The 18,830-nt window shown below is 36.9% G+C and overlaps 1 protein-coding gene and 1 pseudogene across 1 annotated transcript; both read left to right on the top strand.

The window, feature by feature from the left end:
• The first annotated feature begins 542 nt into the window (after positions 1-542).
• Positions 543-9,943, top strand: LOC109111569 (tissue alpha-L-fucosidase-like). The gene is made up of 8 exons (XM_042776865.1): positions 543-1,033; positions 1,117-1,251; positions 7,076-7,213; positions 7,382-7,487; positions 7,579-7,779; positions 7,967-8,157; positions 9,565-9,664; positions 9,747-9,943. Exons 1-8 carry the CDS (start codon positions 561-563, stop codon positions 9,876-9,878), a joined length of 1,476 nt encoding a protein of 491 aa, XP_042632799.1. The 5' UTR covers positions 543-560; the 3' UTR covers positions 9,879-9,943.
• A 1,639-nt stretch (positions 9,944-11,582) lies between these two features.
• Positions 11,583-16,855, top strand: LOC109112202 (annotated as a pseudogene).
• Positions 16,856-18,830: the final 1,975 nt, after the last annotated feature.

Here is an 18,830-nt window from a genome sequence, read left to right as displayed (position 1 = left end):
ACATGCATGTTAAATACCTAAGAACCCATGGTTAAAACTGAAATGTCATTTCAAAAGATAGTAATATAATTTTTATATTTGTCTGAAAAAAAATTAATGAGACTCTGACTGGTTATGGAGGAAGGAAAGATGAACCATTCACAAAGTACCAGTTTAGTCACTTTTTACAAGCATTACAAGCAATAATGCTTGGATTTTTGGATTTTGTATGTTTCATTTTTTAAGTGATCTGCCTTAAAAACTTTTCAGAGACCAATTGAGTGGTCTCCTTATTTAATTTGCTTGATAAATAAGTGTTATGAGTAGTACTAGGCCTAGGCTATATCTGTTCCAGAAGTGTAATGTTATGAAATTTAAAACATTGTGAACTGATTTTTTTGAACCAAGAAGTTATTAAAGCCAAATAGAACCTAAATACCATTTCTTCTCTTATAAAAACAACAAAAAAAACATTTACAGAAACATCAAACAATGCGAAAGAGAACCGAAGTAAAAACACTTACCATTCAACCAACAATACAGTTTCACATCCCTTGTGACAAATGGTTTTGCAGTAAGTCATGTGTTGTAGTCACATGGTGGACCAGGAAATACAAACCTTTTGTCGACAGAAATCGTGCTTTAGAGTCACTTTTGCTGATCACAGTCTGCACGTCTGTGAAGTTCACCTAAGATCAGTCATGCAAATGACTCCGTGTCAGATATCGCTGTTTCTTTGTCTACTATCATGCGCAGCATCATTCGGGACTCGATATACGCCCGACTGGGACAGTTTGGACTCCAGACCTCTTCCTGAATGGTACGATGAGGTGAAGTTCGGGATCTTCGTTCATTGGGGGGTGTTTTCAGTGCCCGCGTTCGGCAGCGAGTGGTTCTGGTGGTACTGGAAGATCGCACTTAAACCTGAATACATCCTGTTCATGGTCAAGAACTACCCGCTTGGATTCCGCTATGCGGACTTCGCTCCTGATTTCCACGCGCAGTTTTTTGATCCTGACGAGTGGGCTGATATCTTCGAGGCTTCGGGAGCAAAGTATGTACTTAATATATAGGTTTGCAGTGATTCTTCCTGTGTTTGTTCTACATATTTATGCTTTTGCCTGTCATTCTGCACAGGTATGTGGTCCTCACATCAAAACACCACGAAGGCTTCACAAACTGGGGGTCCCCGACCTCTTGGAATTGGAATTCTGTTGATAATGGACCTCACAGGGATCTCGTTGCAGATTTGGGCGCTGCAATAAGAAACAGGTATTGTGCTTGTAGGGCAGAATGATGCTAATAGCGAAGGCTGCATTGCCTTTTAACGCGGAAACAAGCCACTTGCTTTGTTATACAACATACACAACTCGTACATCATGCAACAAGTCAACCATATAACTATGACAATCAGTTGTCTTATTCAAAAACTGAGGTTTCTTCTTAGCTTTAGTGTTGTTCTTTATACAAAAACTCTGCGGATAACTAATATTTGGTACAACAGACATATAATATATATCAAATATATTAAACATATAAAAAAACATAAAAAAAGAATAAATTCTGCAACCATTTAGATCACTAGAATAATGAAATGTGTCTTTAATAAAAAGTAGGCTAAACCTTTGTCAAACCAGTCCATCTAAAAAAAAATGTTTTTAAAAAGCGAGCTACAAAATAAATCACAACATTACAAAATCTGATTTGAAGCAAAACTAGACAAAAAAATAGGCAAAAAGCCAAAGGTACAAGACTTGTACTCAGGGGCGCCCCCTAGCCACCCCTAGGATGATTTGCAGTGGGTACTATTACTTTAAATGCATAATGTAAATTCACAATAGTTTAAGAAAAAAAAAAATGCAGCACGCGCTGCAGCCACCAAACAAAATTGACTGCTCAGGGCAAAAAGCAGCACTGATTCGATCACTTGAGAGCACCTGCGCGTTTTGGACCACTACAGCGCTGTGAGATCCGGTGTGAAGAACACAAATGTGATTTAAACTAGTTTAAATCCAGATTAAACAGCACTGACAAACAGGAGAAACGTGTGCAAGGACGATATAGTCAGAAGACTTTTCAATCTACAAATTGCCATCATTTACCACGGATTTACTGTAGCTAACGTTAACTGCACCATGCATTGTGTCATAAATGGCATGTGGGATATGCATATCGAATTTCATATCGAATTTTATTTAATAGACATATATTAAATATATTAAAGGAGTAATAGAATATATTTTACTGGGTTGTTTGTGATTAGTGTTTTTGCATTTATGTATAGCCTGTTTTTCATATAAATACAAAATAAAAACCACATAGCCTTACATTTTTACCATGGTACTGATGTGCTATATATGTGTGGTTTTAACGAGTAGCGATACTGCGAAAAGCAAACAAAACACTTAGAGAGTGCGCGCATACATTAGGCTACTTGATGGTCTAGACTAGTGCGCATATGCATTTATAGTGTGTTCTTTCAATGGAAATTTAGAATTATCACATTTTTCAAGATATGGGGCAGAAAATGTATAGATTTATATAATTTCATATAGTTACTATCAGACGAAGAGTGACGTTTTTCTCCAAAAGTAAGCATAATTACAAATGTGATATTGATTTTATACAAAAGTTCAATAAACAAGAAGTTAATATTAAGAGACTTACGTTTTAGAAAACATATTCCCTGTTTTTGCTCTATTTCTAAAAACAAAAATCATTCCAAACACAGCCACTGGGTTTGCGTCTCTGAGCAACATGAAAGTGTTTCGTTCCTGAATGAATCAACCGTTTAAATGATTCGGTTCAATCGCAATGACTCGCTTATTAACAGTGACTCACTCCCAGTGGCGCAAAAAGTGGGTATGCGCTATATGCGGCGCATAGGGGCGCCGCACCATGGGGGGCGCCAAAGCGATGGTTAATTTTTTTTTTAAATAATAAAAGTTATATAAAAGTTATATATAAATAAAGTTATAAAAATTTTAGAGTACTAACAGGCTAGAGTGGGCGCCGGTGCCCTCATAAGATTCCATCATAAAATTTAGACATAGAAGGGTAATATCAGGAGTGGGCGGGGCGCCGTGAGCGCTGAGTGAGCAGCAGTAACGTTAGTGAGTTGTCGTTGAAACTCGAAAAAGACGGATAAAGCAAAAAACCTATCGGGGGCTAAAAATAGAAAAAGAAAGAGGGAAAAGTAGATGGCATGTCAGGGGATGCAACAGCAGCTAAATAAGTGGATGGTGAAAGGCAACAGGTAGGATTTAAAATGTGACGTCTATGCTTGGAGGCTTGCAAATACGTTATTCATTTTAAAAGACTAGCTAGCGTTTGCTAACACTGGGAATGTAGCAGACAGAATATGTAGCTAGCTTAGAATATGCAAAACCGAGGTTGCTGAGCTGAAAAATGAAAAAATATAAGGTAGCATTTACAATAAATGACAAGAATCTGGAAAACAACTTTAATATCTCGTTTACCGTGGAATCATGCATAGATTTGCTACCAAACTTGGAGGCTTGCAAATATTAATGTTGACTGGCAAGTGTTTACTAACTTACTGCAAAATAATGTTGCTGATATCTACATTTAGATTTTGGTTAAACCCTATGGTACCAATCCCATGCATGACATATCTCAATTTTATTAAAGTAAAATAACAACTAGTAAATATAAGGCAGCATGCACAATACATGACTAGAAGCTGTAAAACATTACTTATGCAATAAGGCTGGTTTATCATGGAAACAAATAGATTTATTTATTTATTTATTTTTACCATTAGCTGCTCATGTTAGCTCAGCTGTGCTGTCAGACATACAGGCTACAGTTACATCTGCTGGGTGACATGCAAGCTGTAATTAGGGTCACATCTCTCTCTCTATCTTTAAAAGATCTGTGCTATATATATATATATATATATATATATATATATATATATATATATACAGGTCCTCCTTCTCAAAAAATTTGCATATTGTGAAAAAGTTCATTATTTTCCATAATGTAATGATAAAAATTAAACTTTCATATATTTTAGATTCATTGCACGCCAACTGAAATATTTCAGGTCTTTTATTGTTTTAATACTGATGATTTTGGCATACAGCACATGAAAACCCAAAATTCCTCAATCTCAAAAAATTAGCATATCATGAAAAGGTTCTCTAAACGAGCTATTAACCTAATCATCTGAATCAACTAATTAACTCTAAACACCTGCAAAAAGATTCCTGAGGCTTTTAAAAACTCCCAGCCTGGTTCATTACTCAAAACCGCAATCATGGGTAAGACTGCCGACCTGACTGCTGTCCAGAAGGCCATCATTGACACCCTCAAGCGAGAGGGTAAGACACAGAAAGAAAGTTCTGAACGAATAGGCTGTTCCCAGAGTGCTGTATCAAGGCACCTCAGTGGGAAGTCTGTGGGAAGGAAAAAGTGTGGCAAAAAACGCTGCACAACGAGAAGAGGTGACCGGACCCTGAGGAAGATTTTGGAGAAGGACTGATTCCAGAACTTGGGGGACCTGCGGAAGCAGTGGACTGAGTCTGGAGTAGAAACATCCAGAGCCACCGTGCACAGGCGTGTGCTTTTGAACCAGAAACAGCGGCAGAAGCGCCTGACCTGGGCTACAGGGAAGCAGCACTGGACTGTTGCTCAGTGGTCCAAAGTACTTTTTTCGGATGAAAGCAAATTTTGCATGTCATTCGGAAATCAAGGTGCCAGAGTCTGGAGGAAGACTGGGGAGAAGGAAATGCCAAAATGCCTGAAGTCCAGTGTCAGGTACCCACAGTCAGTGATGGTCTGGGGTGGTGCCATGTCAGCTGCTGGTGTTGGTCCACTGTGTTTTATCAAGGGCAGGGTCAATGCAGCTAGCTATCAGGAGATTTTGGGAGCACTTCATGCTTCCATCTGCTGAAAAAAGCTTTATGGAGATGAAGATTTCGTTTTTTTCAGCACGACCTCCTGGCACCTGCTCACAGTGCCAAAACCCACTGGTAAATGGTTTACTGACCATGGTATTACTGTGCTCAATTGTCCTGCCAACTCTCCTGACCTGAACCCCATAGAGAATCTGTGGGATATTGTGAAGAGAAAGTTGAGAGACGCAAGACCCAACACTCTGGATGAGCTTAAGGCCGCTATCGAAGCATCCTGGGCCTCTCATAACACCTCAGCAGTGCCACAGGCTGATTGTCTCCATGCCACGCCGCATTGAAGCAGTCATTTTCTGCAAAAGGATTCCCGACCAAGTATTGAGTGCATAACTGAACATAATTATTTGAAGGTTGACTTTTTTTTGTATTAAAAACACTTTTCTTTTATTGGTCGGATGAAATATGCTAATTTAATTAGACAGGAATTTTGGGTTTTCATGAGCTGTATGCCAAAATCATCAGTATTAAAACAATAAAAGACCTGAAATATTTCAGTTGGTGTGCAATGAATCTAAAAATATATGAAAGTTTTAATTTTTATCATTACATTATGGAAAATAATGAACTTTTTCACAATATTCTAATTTTAAAAAAATAAACTTAATTCAAAAAATTATAAAAACCTTCAAATGTATATGTGTGTGTGTGTGTGCGTGTTTATGTGTATATATGTGTGTGTGTGTGTGTGTGTGTGTGTATTATATTATAGGCTTACAGTGGCTGTCTGATATACTTTAAAATAAATTTCATTTATCATAATCCCATAAAACACCCCTAACACCACACATATTTATTTAAATAAGGGGGGGGGGGGGGGGGGCGGGGGGCGCCAAAAATTTTGTTGCATTACATTTCACAAAACTGGATAGTTGCACCCCTGCTCACTCCCACCAACTGGCGATTTTAATTTCACATTTAAGGTACCTTATCATTTTTAAAATAATTTCAAACATCAGTTTTCAATGTTTTATGTCTAAAATATCAATACATTATTTATTCATTTATAACTGCAGGTTAAATTATTCCATGTCCCACAGAGCTGCATTAAACAGTGTGTAAAAACATCTAAATGGCAGCTTCTGTGTTTTCTCTGCATTGCAAAGATCAATTTTGTTTATACTGATTGCATTTGCTTGGTAACAGCCCAAATGCAAGAATTTGACCTAAAAGATGGGGCGCACTTTTAGAAAAAATGGCTTAAATGTAAAAATCTAAAATTCAGGAGTCAGCTGTCAGCAAAATTAGAAATAAGATACCAGTACAATAACACACTCAGCAAAATATTGTCTAATTATCGTTATAGAAAAAAATCACAAAGATATAATTTTTTGTCAATATTGCAACCCTTAATTTATATAATTAAATTGATATAACAGTTCATTGATAATTGTTTAAATTAATATAAAATGTAATACTTTTGACTCATCCATTTTCTTAAAAATGGTTTAAAGCCTGAAATGTAAAGTTCATCATTTTATAAAACTTTGTTTTTGTGAAAACTTGTACATTAACCAGAAACAAAAGTACATATGTATAACACACATTAAGTTGAACTTTTAATTATTTTATTTTTTATTTCTTTATTTTGGTGTGCTACCCCAAGATTTACTGTGGCCTAATCTGGCCACCCCTATTAAAATTTTCTGGGGGTGCCACTGCTTGTACTTAACGGCTTTAATGAGAGAAAATTATGTAATTGAGTTAAATTAGATAAATAAATGAAAAACTGTTCATTTAATTTATTTATAGATATAGAAACAATATATTCTGCATTTCTTGCACAAACACACACACACACACACACACACACACATATATATATATATATATATATATATATATGAAGATATATATATATATATATGAAGATATGAAAAAAGTACATTACCCACATGCATATATATATATATGGGTAATGTATTTTTTTCACAGATAAGTCTGTTGTTAAACATTATTTTAGAAAATTAGTTGAAATTATGTAAGCTGATGGCTTAACTAGAATAACAAAGTGTACAGCTAAAATAAGTGGAAGCAGATGACACAGAAAGTCATTCAAGTTAAAAAAGGCCATGTCTGCTCTTACATTTAAATAAGGTGGATATCTCAGTAAGGCTTTGCATAATTTATTTTATGCTAAATTTTTGAATTTCTTATATTAGGTCTCTGCATTATGGACTCTACCACTCTCTGTATGAATGGTTCAATCCCATTTACCTGAAGGACAAGCAATCTGGTTTCAAGACCCAGGAATTTGTTGAAAAAAAAGCCATGCCAGAGCTCTACGATCTGGTCAACAGGTAAATTTCCATCATTCATGTGATGATACAGGCTGGAGAACAAAGTGCAGTTGTTTATGATATAAGTCTGCCTGTTTTTTTCTGTGCAAAGATCAAGCTTTACTGTCTACATACTGTATATGGTGTGACATTTATGAAAGTTAACTGGTGATGTTTTTGATGATTCAGGTACAAGCCGGACTTGATTTGGTCAGATGGGGACTGGGAAGCACCTGACACTTATTGGAACTCTACAGGATTCCTAGCCTGGCTCTACAACGACAGTCCGGTCAAAGTGAGATCATGCATAATATTGTTCTTATTTTAAAACTGTGTCTCAAATTGTAATTCAGATCATAATGATTGCATTATGTCACTCCTTACAGGATGTGGTGGTGACCAATGACAGATGGGGGGCGGGCTGTTATTGTAAACATGGAGGTTATTATAACTGTGCTGACAAGTTCACTCCTGGACAGCTGCCCAACCACAAGTGGGAGAAATGCCAGTCAGTGGACACGATATCATGGGGGTATCGCCGAAATATGAAGCTAAGCGAAGTGATGGATTTGCCATCCATTATAAAGGTGTGATGGGTTGCTAATAGACAGAACATCGTGCCTTAGTTTATATTACTAGATTCTTGTGTTGTTAATGTGTGTGTATGTGTGTGTATATATATATATATATATATATATATATATATGAATAAAACATATAAAGCTTATGCAAGTTCATATGGTGCCTAATGACTCTCATATATTGTGACCACAGGACATGGTCTACGTCGTGGCATTAGGAGGGAATTACCTGTTGAATGTAGGGCCTAAAGCAGACGGCATGATTCCACCTGTCTTCGAGGAACGTCTCCGAGGGATTGGAGCCTGGCTGAAGGTCAATGGTGAAGCCATCTATGCAACTAAGCCTTGGAGAGTCCAGGCTGAGAATGCTACTGTTCCTGTCTGGTGTGTTGATGTTTTTAAACTTCCTATTGTCTGTCTGTGCCTTACAGTTCCTTCGAAAAACTTCAGAAACTCATGTTGTGGTTGCAGTGTAATAGTGTCACCTAGAGTCCATGATGAGTATAACAGGAGCCATGTGAGAAAATTATAGATAAGGATTCATAGACCACTGTTTAAAATGATGACTTTAAGGCCAATCCTAAGAGCCCATTCACTGTACCGGCCTTTCCAAAAACTCTGCTGACACTTCTGGGTACTTATTCTCACTTAAAGGGGTCCTATTGTGCTTTTTCACTTTTTCAACTTTAGTTAGTCTGTAATGTTGCTGTTTGAGCATAAAAAAGTCCTCTTCAAAAGGAGATATTTTATTTAACAGAAATCACTTTTCAAAAACTACAACGAACGACTTGTTTGGACTACAATGCATATTTTCTGGGATTTGTGATATCACAAATATAGACGAATGGGACGTGACCTGGTTGAGCTGCACTAGAGAAGGCAACGAGTGTTATCACTATGTTGGAGATAGGCAAGCTTTCCAAAGGCAGACGAACTTAAGAGTGGTTACAATCACCCGGGTTTAAATCGCACTCAAATTTATTTCATTTTGCAAAAATATTTACACTGAAGCTCACAGGTGGCTAAGGTAAGGGGCATGACATTTCCCGACCGGGCGCTGAGTGGAGCCAACCACAACACAAACTGGCCCAGGTAACCAATCACAGCACATTTCGTATTTCAGAAGGCGGGCCTTCATTTGATACAGGAACTATTCAAGCCGTTCATGCGAGACTGGGAAGAGAGGTGTTGTAATAATGTAAAATATCTGAAAAATAATGTATTTTTCGAACAACCTAGTATGAGAGCCTGTTCTAGAACACCCCAAAACAAAACAAGACTTTGTAAAAGTGCATAATAGGACCCCTTTAAGACTTACCACGGCGGTGGGGGAGTGGATAACCAGCGCTCTCTTCCACCCTCAATACCGCGACTGAGGGGAGACCCTTGAGCAAGCCACCGAACCCCCAACTGCATGGCTACCCACTGCTCCAGGTGTGTGTTCACGATGTGTGTGTGCACTTGGATGGGTTAAATGCAGAGCACAAATTCAGAGTATGGGACACCATAATTGGCCATGCTTCACTTCACTTAATCTAGACTGAACACAAACTTTTACCCTGAAATTGTGACATGTTAATAAATCCATCATATGATCATTTGATTGTCATTAATGATTTGAATAATTCTCGATCTGTTTATAAGCAGCTTGGGTTCTTGTGAGCTGAGTCAGCAGAAGTTTTGGTTCCTTTTCTGTTTCTGCAGCCTTAGTTTAGCCCTAGTTAACATGTGGTGTAGTTATATTAAAGCTGTGAATTAATTTAAGTATTTAAAATTTTCCTTCGATTTCAGGTATACGTCAAAAAGCAGCACTGTGTATGCGATCTTCACCTCCAATCCCATGCAGAACACCTTTAAGCTTTTAACGCCTAAAACCTCTCACAACACAGTGGTAAATATTTATCAATTCATCAAAAACACTTTTTGGTTAGATATCAATGAAATATCTGTATTTATTTTGCATCTCTGTTCAGGTGACTTTGTTGGGGAACCCTGAGCCTCTGAAATGGGCTCCTCTGCAGACATCAGGACTGATTGTTCTGCTGCCTGATCTGCCTTTCACACCCGCTGAAGCCTGGACCCTCCAGCTGGATGAGGTGGCATAAAGCCATTAAAAACCATTTTGTAGATTTTAATGAGATTCTCAGGGATGTGATCCCCCCCCCCCCCCCCCCCCCCCCAAAAAAAAAAAAATTCCTACTTGAAAAGTAGGACCTGCGTGAATGGCCTTAAACAGTTACTAAACAAACTGTGAAATGCTGTGTTTTTACAAATGCATTCATGCATCTGTATACATGGATTACTTCCAACCTAGCAGTTGTGTGCGGAAAGCCCTTAGCATCTCAGTCAATCACTAAATGAGAGTAACAATCAGTGATGGAGAGTATATGAAACTGTTGGTGTGACTCATCAAATCTCAAAGGCTTTGATTTAATTATATACTGTAAACTCTAATGCACTGTGTTCTAGAGTGCAGTGGCTCATTTCAGAGTAAATACTGCTGTGCATTTGAAAACACAACACAACCATCTTTCCAAATTTTTAATGAGAATTGAAATCAGAACAATGTTAATATATTAACATTGTAATTTTAATGTTGTTTTGTAAAATTGTTATCATAATTATTAAATACTCAGGATTTAAAATTTTGCTTTTACATTTATGTTTCCTTGATTTTTGTCTTTCGCTGATGACATGCCTGAATTTTGTAATGCATTTTTTAAAAAGTTTTGTATAAAGTTTTTATTGTATAGAATTTGATTGCTGAATAAAAATTACCAATTGAATGGCATATCAGAAGCAAATGTCAATTTCAGTTTGTTAATTTGGAGCTTTTCATTACATGAGATAGCATTGCATGTTTGATACCTTGGAACAATCTTAGATCAAATTGAAATGTAATTTTAATGTAATGTTAGTATCATTTTACTATTTGCCAAACTGTAAAAACATAGTCATAAATTTTCATTAATATATTTATATATTCATTAATACATATTTTTAACAAGATTATTTAAAGACATGCACATATACAGTGGAATAAAATATTAATTCACATGGTTGACAGTGAAACTTACAAATTAATGAATATAAACAATTGGCACTGAGTAATTACATTAAATATTTATACTATAAATACAAAAAAACAGTGATTATGCATTATGAACCTACATGTGACATTGTGCATAATAAAGCTGTAGATGGTGCTTAGTAAAAAAAATTGACAAACACATATTTAGGGAAAATTCTTGTACTTATACATCTCCATACAGGGATTTGCCATTGAATTCATTATATAGGATTATATTTAAGTGTCCCATGTGGATTATATCAGCAATCTTTATACTTATTTAAAGTTTTTCACAAATTTTATTAAAGACAACATTAAAAAGGGAAGGGTAAGACACTGTATCTGCATGTCCCTCCCTCTCATTTTCCATGAGGTTACTCATTGATTCGGAGGAGCAATACCCCAGCTGGACAGCAGGAGCTCTGTGCACATACTGCAGTGCTGGTGCTGAGCTAGGCTGCAGTCAATGCGCTTGTGTGTGTGTGTTTATATGCGTCAGACAGCTTTTATCACTGCTACTGCTGCTGTTGCCACTCCAGACTGAATGCAAGCAGAAGGGTAGTAGAGAGAGGGAAGGAGAGAGTTTACAGGCCTTGCCAAATAAAGCCATGGGGGCCTGGGCAGTGACGGTCCTTTCTACTCTATAAATATGCTGTTCTTCTGCCGGTTCGGGTTTGGTGCCTGGAGCTCTGGACCAGCCCGGCTCAGGAGATTCTCATCCGCTCTCAGGCCTGTCACTATGCCGCGGGTGGATGCTGACCTCAAACTGGACTTCAAAGATGTCCTCTTCAGACCAAAGAGGAGTAGTCTGAGGTAAGAACATCTTGCTTGCTGTCTCTGATTTAAGAAATCTATGTCATTGGCCTTATCTTGTTGTACCTGAATGATTAACTTAAAATGAGTACCATGGGAGCTGTATGTGTGTGTTTGTGAGTGGGAAAGAATGAAAGTAAAAATCAGGATGACCTTGAAGTCTATCTGACAGAGCTGGATTTATGGGGCCCATGTTTAAGCTTCAACCAGTAACAGTTAATCAAAGCTTGATCAACAGACTGCAGTATGTATTGGCTTCTCTTTATTTCCTGGTGTTGATGTGTCTTGAAACAAACCCAGGTTTTCAGGGTTGACTGACCAGGCTAAGGAAAAGCAACCTGAGAGATTGTGTTTTGAAAACGTTTTTAAAAATAGGCCTGAGGCGTGTCTAAATGTCAATAGAAGCAGATTCCACTGTGGTGTTGCTCTTGGTCACACTTGGTCCACCCCTCAACTCATAATGGGAACAAAACATACCCCTTACATGATCATCTGCACAAATGGAATGCCCTCTTCCAGACATTTGGCTGATAAACACCTTTGCTGCACTGTGATATGGTTTGTACACCTGTAATAATTTTATTATTCACTTAGACATCTTTTTCCAGTTAAGTTTCCAGTATTATAGCTGAACAGCTCAATTCAAAATCCACGTTTTCCATTTATATTAATTTTATTTATGTTTTCCACGGCACAACAGCAGTAAAATGGCAGCAGGACGGGTATTCATAGGGCAGTGTAGTGTGACTGGAGCAGTTACTGGAACAGGAAATGACTGAGAACTGATTCAGAGAACCTGAGAGTGTCTGTAAATGAGAGAAAGAGAACGTCTGTGGATATCAGGTTGCAACAGTTTTTTGTTGTTGTTTTCTCAGACAAAACCTATAAATGATTCAGCAAATTCACTTAAGCCCATCACAATATCTTAGCTGTGGATGATGATATAAATCAGAATTTGGTTGTATTCTGATTACATATACATGATATATAATAGCATTCATTGGGTTGTTGGGTTGTTTATTAAATCAGATGAAATATACCTGTTTTAATCTGAATTTTAACAAAGCACAGTAACTGATGAAACACAGTACTTGTATCTTTGCAAAATAACCCAGGGAAAGTCTTGTTTTACTATGTTTTATGTCTGTGATTATCAAGATCTCACTGAAACATAATTACCTGAGTCCTGTTTCCATGCATTGGGATCAACTGGCTCTTATATTTCTGTGTCTCAGTGCCAGACACTCGCTGCCCTCTCAGACGTCTCTCTGCTCTGTCTTTCAGCACACTCTCTTCACAGCCATCCAGAAGCACTACTCCCTGGAGGAGTGGAAGACTTTTGCAGCCAGTCATCCAGAGTGCCTTGAGGTGAATGGGCAAAAATGACTTTCTTGCCCTGCTTAATCAAAAGCTGTTTAATTAAGCAGTACAGTCCATCTAGAAACTATATCAACATCAAACCACATAAAACACTCTAGCAACTGCCTACTACCAATGCCATAGCATCTGAGTTCTAACACTAAATCTGCCATAGCAGATAAAACATCCCAGCAAGTCCTAGCATCCCACCCAGCTATTATCTGAAACACCATAGCAATGCCATAGCAGCAACCAGCCAGAGCAACTGTCACACTGAATACATTATGTCTGTAATAACCTTTAAACAGACTAACATGCATTTGATAGGGGAAACCAGTGGGGCGATTGTAACGGTGTTTGTGGGCAATTGTAACACTAAAAACTCAGTCATAAATATATATATATATATATATATCTATATATATATATATATATATATATATATATATATATATATAATTTTTTTAGATCATCATATGCATTCAAAAAGTAAAAGCCTATTTCTATTCTAGTGGTAACTAGATTTGAATTATTTAAATATATTTGATTTCTAGACAGCTAATTCATAATTTTCAATATATATATATATATTACAAATTTTTTTTATCAGAACAGAATGACAGCAAATTAGGCAATGCAACTTGAGTTATATAAAGCATACCAAAGCTTTCTAGACAGCTAATTCATAATTTTCATGTGGTGACAGAAGCCATCTTTCCTCTCATCCTCAGCATGTGGCGGCCAGCTCGGGCAGTGGAGCGGCGGATCTGGAGAAACTGTGCAGCATCCTGGAGGCCATTCCTCTCATCCAGTACATCTGCCTGGACGTGGCCAATGGCTACTCTGAACACTTTGTGGAGTTTGTAAAAAGAGTTCCATCATGGTGAGATTTTTGCCCAAACATAATATAACAAATGTCATGTCAGTAAGACAAAAAATATTCATTTATTTTGTGTTTTTTATTTTAGTTTATTTTTTATTTTATTTTTTATTTTCATGTAACACATCTTGATCATTTAGGGGGGAAATGTGGTGACAGGGGATGGTGGAGGAGCTCATTCTGTCTGGAGCTGATATCATTAAAGTGGGCATTTGGCCAGGTATCACATTAGATTTCCCAACACTGTAATACATATTCATAGTAGACAATCATCTTTGAAATGAAATTACATATTACTCAATCTGGAGCACGGTTATTTGAAAACACTGTTATCTTCAGGTTCTGTATGCACCACACACATTAAGACCGGTGTGGGATATCCTCAGCTGAGTGCAGTTATCGAGTGTGCTGACTCGGCCCATGGACTGAAGGGACACATCATCTCTGTGAGGCTCTTTAAATGGCTATCACAGTTAGCATGTTACCATGCTGTAATGCAACATAAGACAGAGGTGTCACACTTCCACAAGAGGGCGGCATCCTCAACTCAGTGCCAGTGTTTCCCTATCTTTTCAGTTTTATGTGCCACCTCAGAAAGGAAAGACTAAAAGACTTCATTAACACTTAACCAGACTTATTTCTTATAGTTCATGCATATTTTTAGAATGGAGTGTTGCAGCGATGACGTTTTCAAAGGCTAGCCTGTAAATTAGCATCACCCTGGTTCCCTCGACAAAAACCCAATCGAATTTTCCTTTGGCTTTTGAATTTTTTTGCGAAAAAAAAAAAAGTCCTGTGACCAACAAACGTTTATGATTCTTACATGTTTTGTTAATCATGATAATATTCACAAATTCATTTTGAATCCTAAATACAATCTCTAGAAATGAAAAGCTAACCACCAGTAAGCTTTGATTTTGGAACGATGGAACCGAAAGTCGTTTCTGGGATTTGGCATACAAAAATACATCATCCCTTATTTTATTTTAAACAAAACACTCTCCAAGTAGTGTGTTTCTTTAATAAGACACCCAAACTTGTTTGTCATTAACAGTTCTGGGAGCAATCTTGGAGAAACATTATGGAGAAAGACATAACAGTGAATTTATTTAGGACTGAAAACCAATTAACATTTTTTTTCCACATTTCTATCAGCTCATGCATTTTCTGGGATTTGAATCCATGACCTACAGTATGCAGTATTACGCTACCACCATACTTTACCATTTGAGCTATCGGAAGACTTTGCAACTGTGCTGTATTTTATATGACTTTATGTAACTACAGGAATTTGTAGTAAAGCTTTTTTTATTTTATTTTTTGTCTTCTAGGACGGAGGCTGCATTTGCCCTGGAGATGTTGCAAAAGCTTTTGGTGAATTAAGTTTTTGTTTTTTCATGTTTCCAACAATAAATAAAATATAATGTTACTGTCCTTTTTAAAAATTGCTATTATATGTTTGTTATATTGATGTCCAACTAGGTATAAAGCCGTAATGTATTTAATAATGGATTTTACATTAGGTGCTGGCTGAGGCAGATTTTGTCATGTTGGGAGGAATGTCAGCAGGACATGATCAATGTGCTGCTGAAATCATTGAGAAAGACGGCAAAAAGTTCAAGCTGTTTTATGAGATGAGTTCAGACACTGCCATGAAGAAGTATGTTGGAGGGGTAGCGGAGTACAGGTGAGGAAGTTTTCATACATTTATAGGGCATATTTACAAAAAATACATTTTGGGGTTTAAATGCATTTGCTACAAAAATAACTGTGATATTACAGGGCATCTTATGTATTTCTGTTTATGTGATTTCAGGGCATCAGAGGGCAGGACGGTCCAGGTGCCCTACAAAGGTGACGTGGAAAACACCATCAGGGACATCTTCGGCAGCCAAACTCAAAGAACTGAGCCGCAGGACAACCTTCATCAGAGTCACACAGCAGTCTAGCCAAATGTCCACTTAGTCATGCACACTTAAAATATACACTCACAAATACAAATTCACCAGTTAAGGAATAGTTGAATTTGGACGCACTGTCCCTTTAAATGGCAGATGTATTCATAAACATATTTCCCTCTGCCTTCCAGTTTTCTGTGCTCTTTAGATTCATGAATCTACAGTATCTGATTCATTATGTAACTCTTACACTTATACCAGCAGACCCATAGATACTGTTTCGCTCAGGAACCTTGCTGAAGCCCAATACATTGTCTTGGAAAACCAATTATGTTGCAGCATGCAAAGTATGTAGTGGGTCTGCATCTGTACGAGGCAGATGGTGAATAAGAAAACCTCAAATCTCTTGACAGGACAATACTGGGGCGAATTAATTCTTTGTAGCTATGCAACCCATTCTCTCCCTAGAGTGTAACAATCAGCATGACGGTTTGAGAGTTTGAGAGAAAGAAATGCATGTTGGTAGAGAATTTACACACCAGCGGAGAAAATTCTCTGCCACATTAAGATCTAGTCCCTGTGTGTTTTAATTTTGATTTGATTTGTGCAGCGAGTGGTGCAATTGTACTGTTGTGAACAATTTCTGCTGGCCTGCTTCCTTTGTGATTGTACCGAGGGTGTGGTGGGATGTCATATCAGACCAGAGGAATGTGAAAACTGCTGCACCTTATTTCTTCAACATGATTTGTGCAGTTTAGATGAGGTAGAAAATACTTTATTAAATGTATTACGAGTACAACATTACATATGGAGGAATAAACATCTGAACAAGAAATGTGGTTGTTTTATGCCTTAAATAGCTTTATTTTATTTTTGTCAATTATGTGATCAAATATGTTATTTTGCAATTATGACTGGCTGACATTATGTGACTATATGAAAGTGAAAAGAAAGTGAAAGGGACGTGACATACAGCCAAGTATGGTGACCCATACTCAGTACTCGTGCTCTGCATTTAACCCATCCAAAGTGCACACACACAGCAGCGAACACACACACACCGTGAACACACACCCGGAGCAGTGGGCAGCCATTTATATTTTTTTGCAAGTGGAATGCATTGTAAATGGTTGTTCATTTACATTTACATTTATGCATTTAGCAGACGCTTTTATCCAAGTCGACTTACAGTGCATTCAGGTTATTCACTGTTAATAAGGAAATGTCAGCTTTTTTGGCATTTGCATATGTACAGTACATTGTCTAATAATTGGTCTTCACTGTTACTCTTTGAGTGAAAAGCCTATGGATAATTTATGGGGATGCATAAAAAAAAAAAACATACAGTTGCGAACCCAACCATGCATACACACACACACACACACACCAAAACAACAACAACAAAACCTTGCAAGCACAACCATGCATACTGTACATACGCGTGCACACACATTCACTCACAAATATTAATAAATCACACTCACTAAAATAACCCCCCCCCTCCCTTCCTCACACACACACACACACACACACACACAGATTAATAATGTACATTATAAACAGGTGCAAGGTTTGTGTGATTCAATTATTAATTTTTTTTTCTTGTTGTTGTTATTATTTTGTTAAAAAGGATGGATCTAACTTAAAGGGATACCCCGCCCTAAAATGAAAATTGAATGTGAATTGAAAATTTTAAATGAAAATGAAAAGCCATTTGGTGGCATAGAAACAATTTTATGTGAATTGTTTAATACTTTTACACGGTTTTCTTCAATGTTTGAGGCATATTGAAACAGTTGTACCTAAATACTTTTCATGCTTTTATGTTGGACTAATTTCAATTACATTTACATCTTCTTAATTTTTATTTATTTAAGATTTTTATTGTATTAACAACTCAGCTGTATGTGGACACTTTTTTGAGTAGAAATGCATATTGCAATTTTGTTTTGTCGCAAATAAAACTCCCATAGTCCATAACTACTGTTGTTTTAAGATTTTTAATATATAAATTCAGTTAAATCATCAAACATTTGTATGACTTGACAGTGACTTGCTTGACCCAAGCTACAACTTGACTTAAATTGATTGTCAAAAGCAATGACTTGACTTAACTTGATTCTCACAAAAATTGACTTGGACTTGCTTGAGACTTGAAGGTTAAGACTTGAGACTTACTTGTGACTTGCACAACCTCTGCATTACAAACCTTGATCTGAAGCAAGAAAGTATTTAAAAGTCAATGGTACAAGACTGAGAACAGTTTTATCGAGGAAAGAACTACAGTCCCATTAAGTATCGCAAATGCAATCGAAATAAAAACAATCAATAAATATAAACTATTGATTTAAAGATATTATGTATACAGAAACAACACTTTGTTTATTGTAAAATGCTCTGCATATTCTTAATGTCTCCAAAACTAAACATATGATGATAGAATTTTATAATTCTGTTGATACTCCATCTAAAGTAGTTATTGCGGGCAAAGAATTTGAGAAGGTTAGTTCATACAAGTATTTGGGTACAGTTATTGACGATAAGCTTAGTTGGGTGGAAAACACAAATCTTGTTGTATCAAGCACAAAAATGGTTATATTTATTGCGGAAGCTTAAGTCCTTTGATGTGGATAAAACTATATTGATAATGTTTTATAGATCTTTTATTGAAACTGTTTTAACTTTTGCCATAATCTGTTGGTTTTATGGATTAAATGTTAAAAGTAGATCCCAGCTGCAGAGCATTGTTAATTTAGGGTCAAAGATTACAGGCTCTGTACAGCTGGGTTTGCCTGCTCTGTGTGAGAGGAATGTTCTTAGGAAGTCGTTGACTATCCTGGGTGATTCATCCCACACTTTGTATTTAAAATTGGAACTGCTCCCCTCAGGCAGGCGATATAGAGTGCCCAAGTGGAGGACTTTTAAAGCTTCTACAGTAGGTCTTAATTCACAAATTCAGTCTAAAACTTAAATAAAAAACCAAAAAAAAAAGATAAACGTGAACCTAAAATTATATAAAAGTAAACTAAGAACTGTG

The sequence above is a fragment of the Cyprinus carpio genome, chromosome A19 (genome assembly GCF_018340385.1).
Source record: "Cyprinus carpio isolate SPL01 chromosome A19, ASM1834038v1, whole genome shotgun sequence".
In the NCBI taxonomy this organism is placed as follows: domain Eukaryota; kingdom Metazoa; phylum Chordata; class Actinopteri; order Cypriniformes; family Cyprinidae; genus Cyprinus; species Cyprinus carpio.
This window is presented reverse-complemented; position numbering and strand designations above follow the sequence as displayed.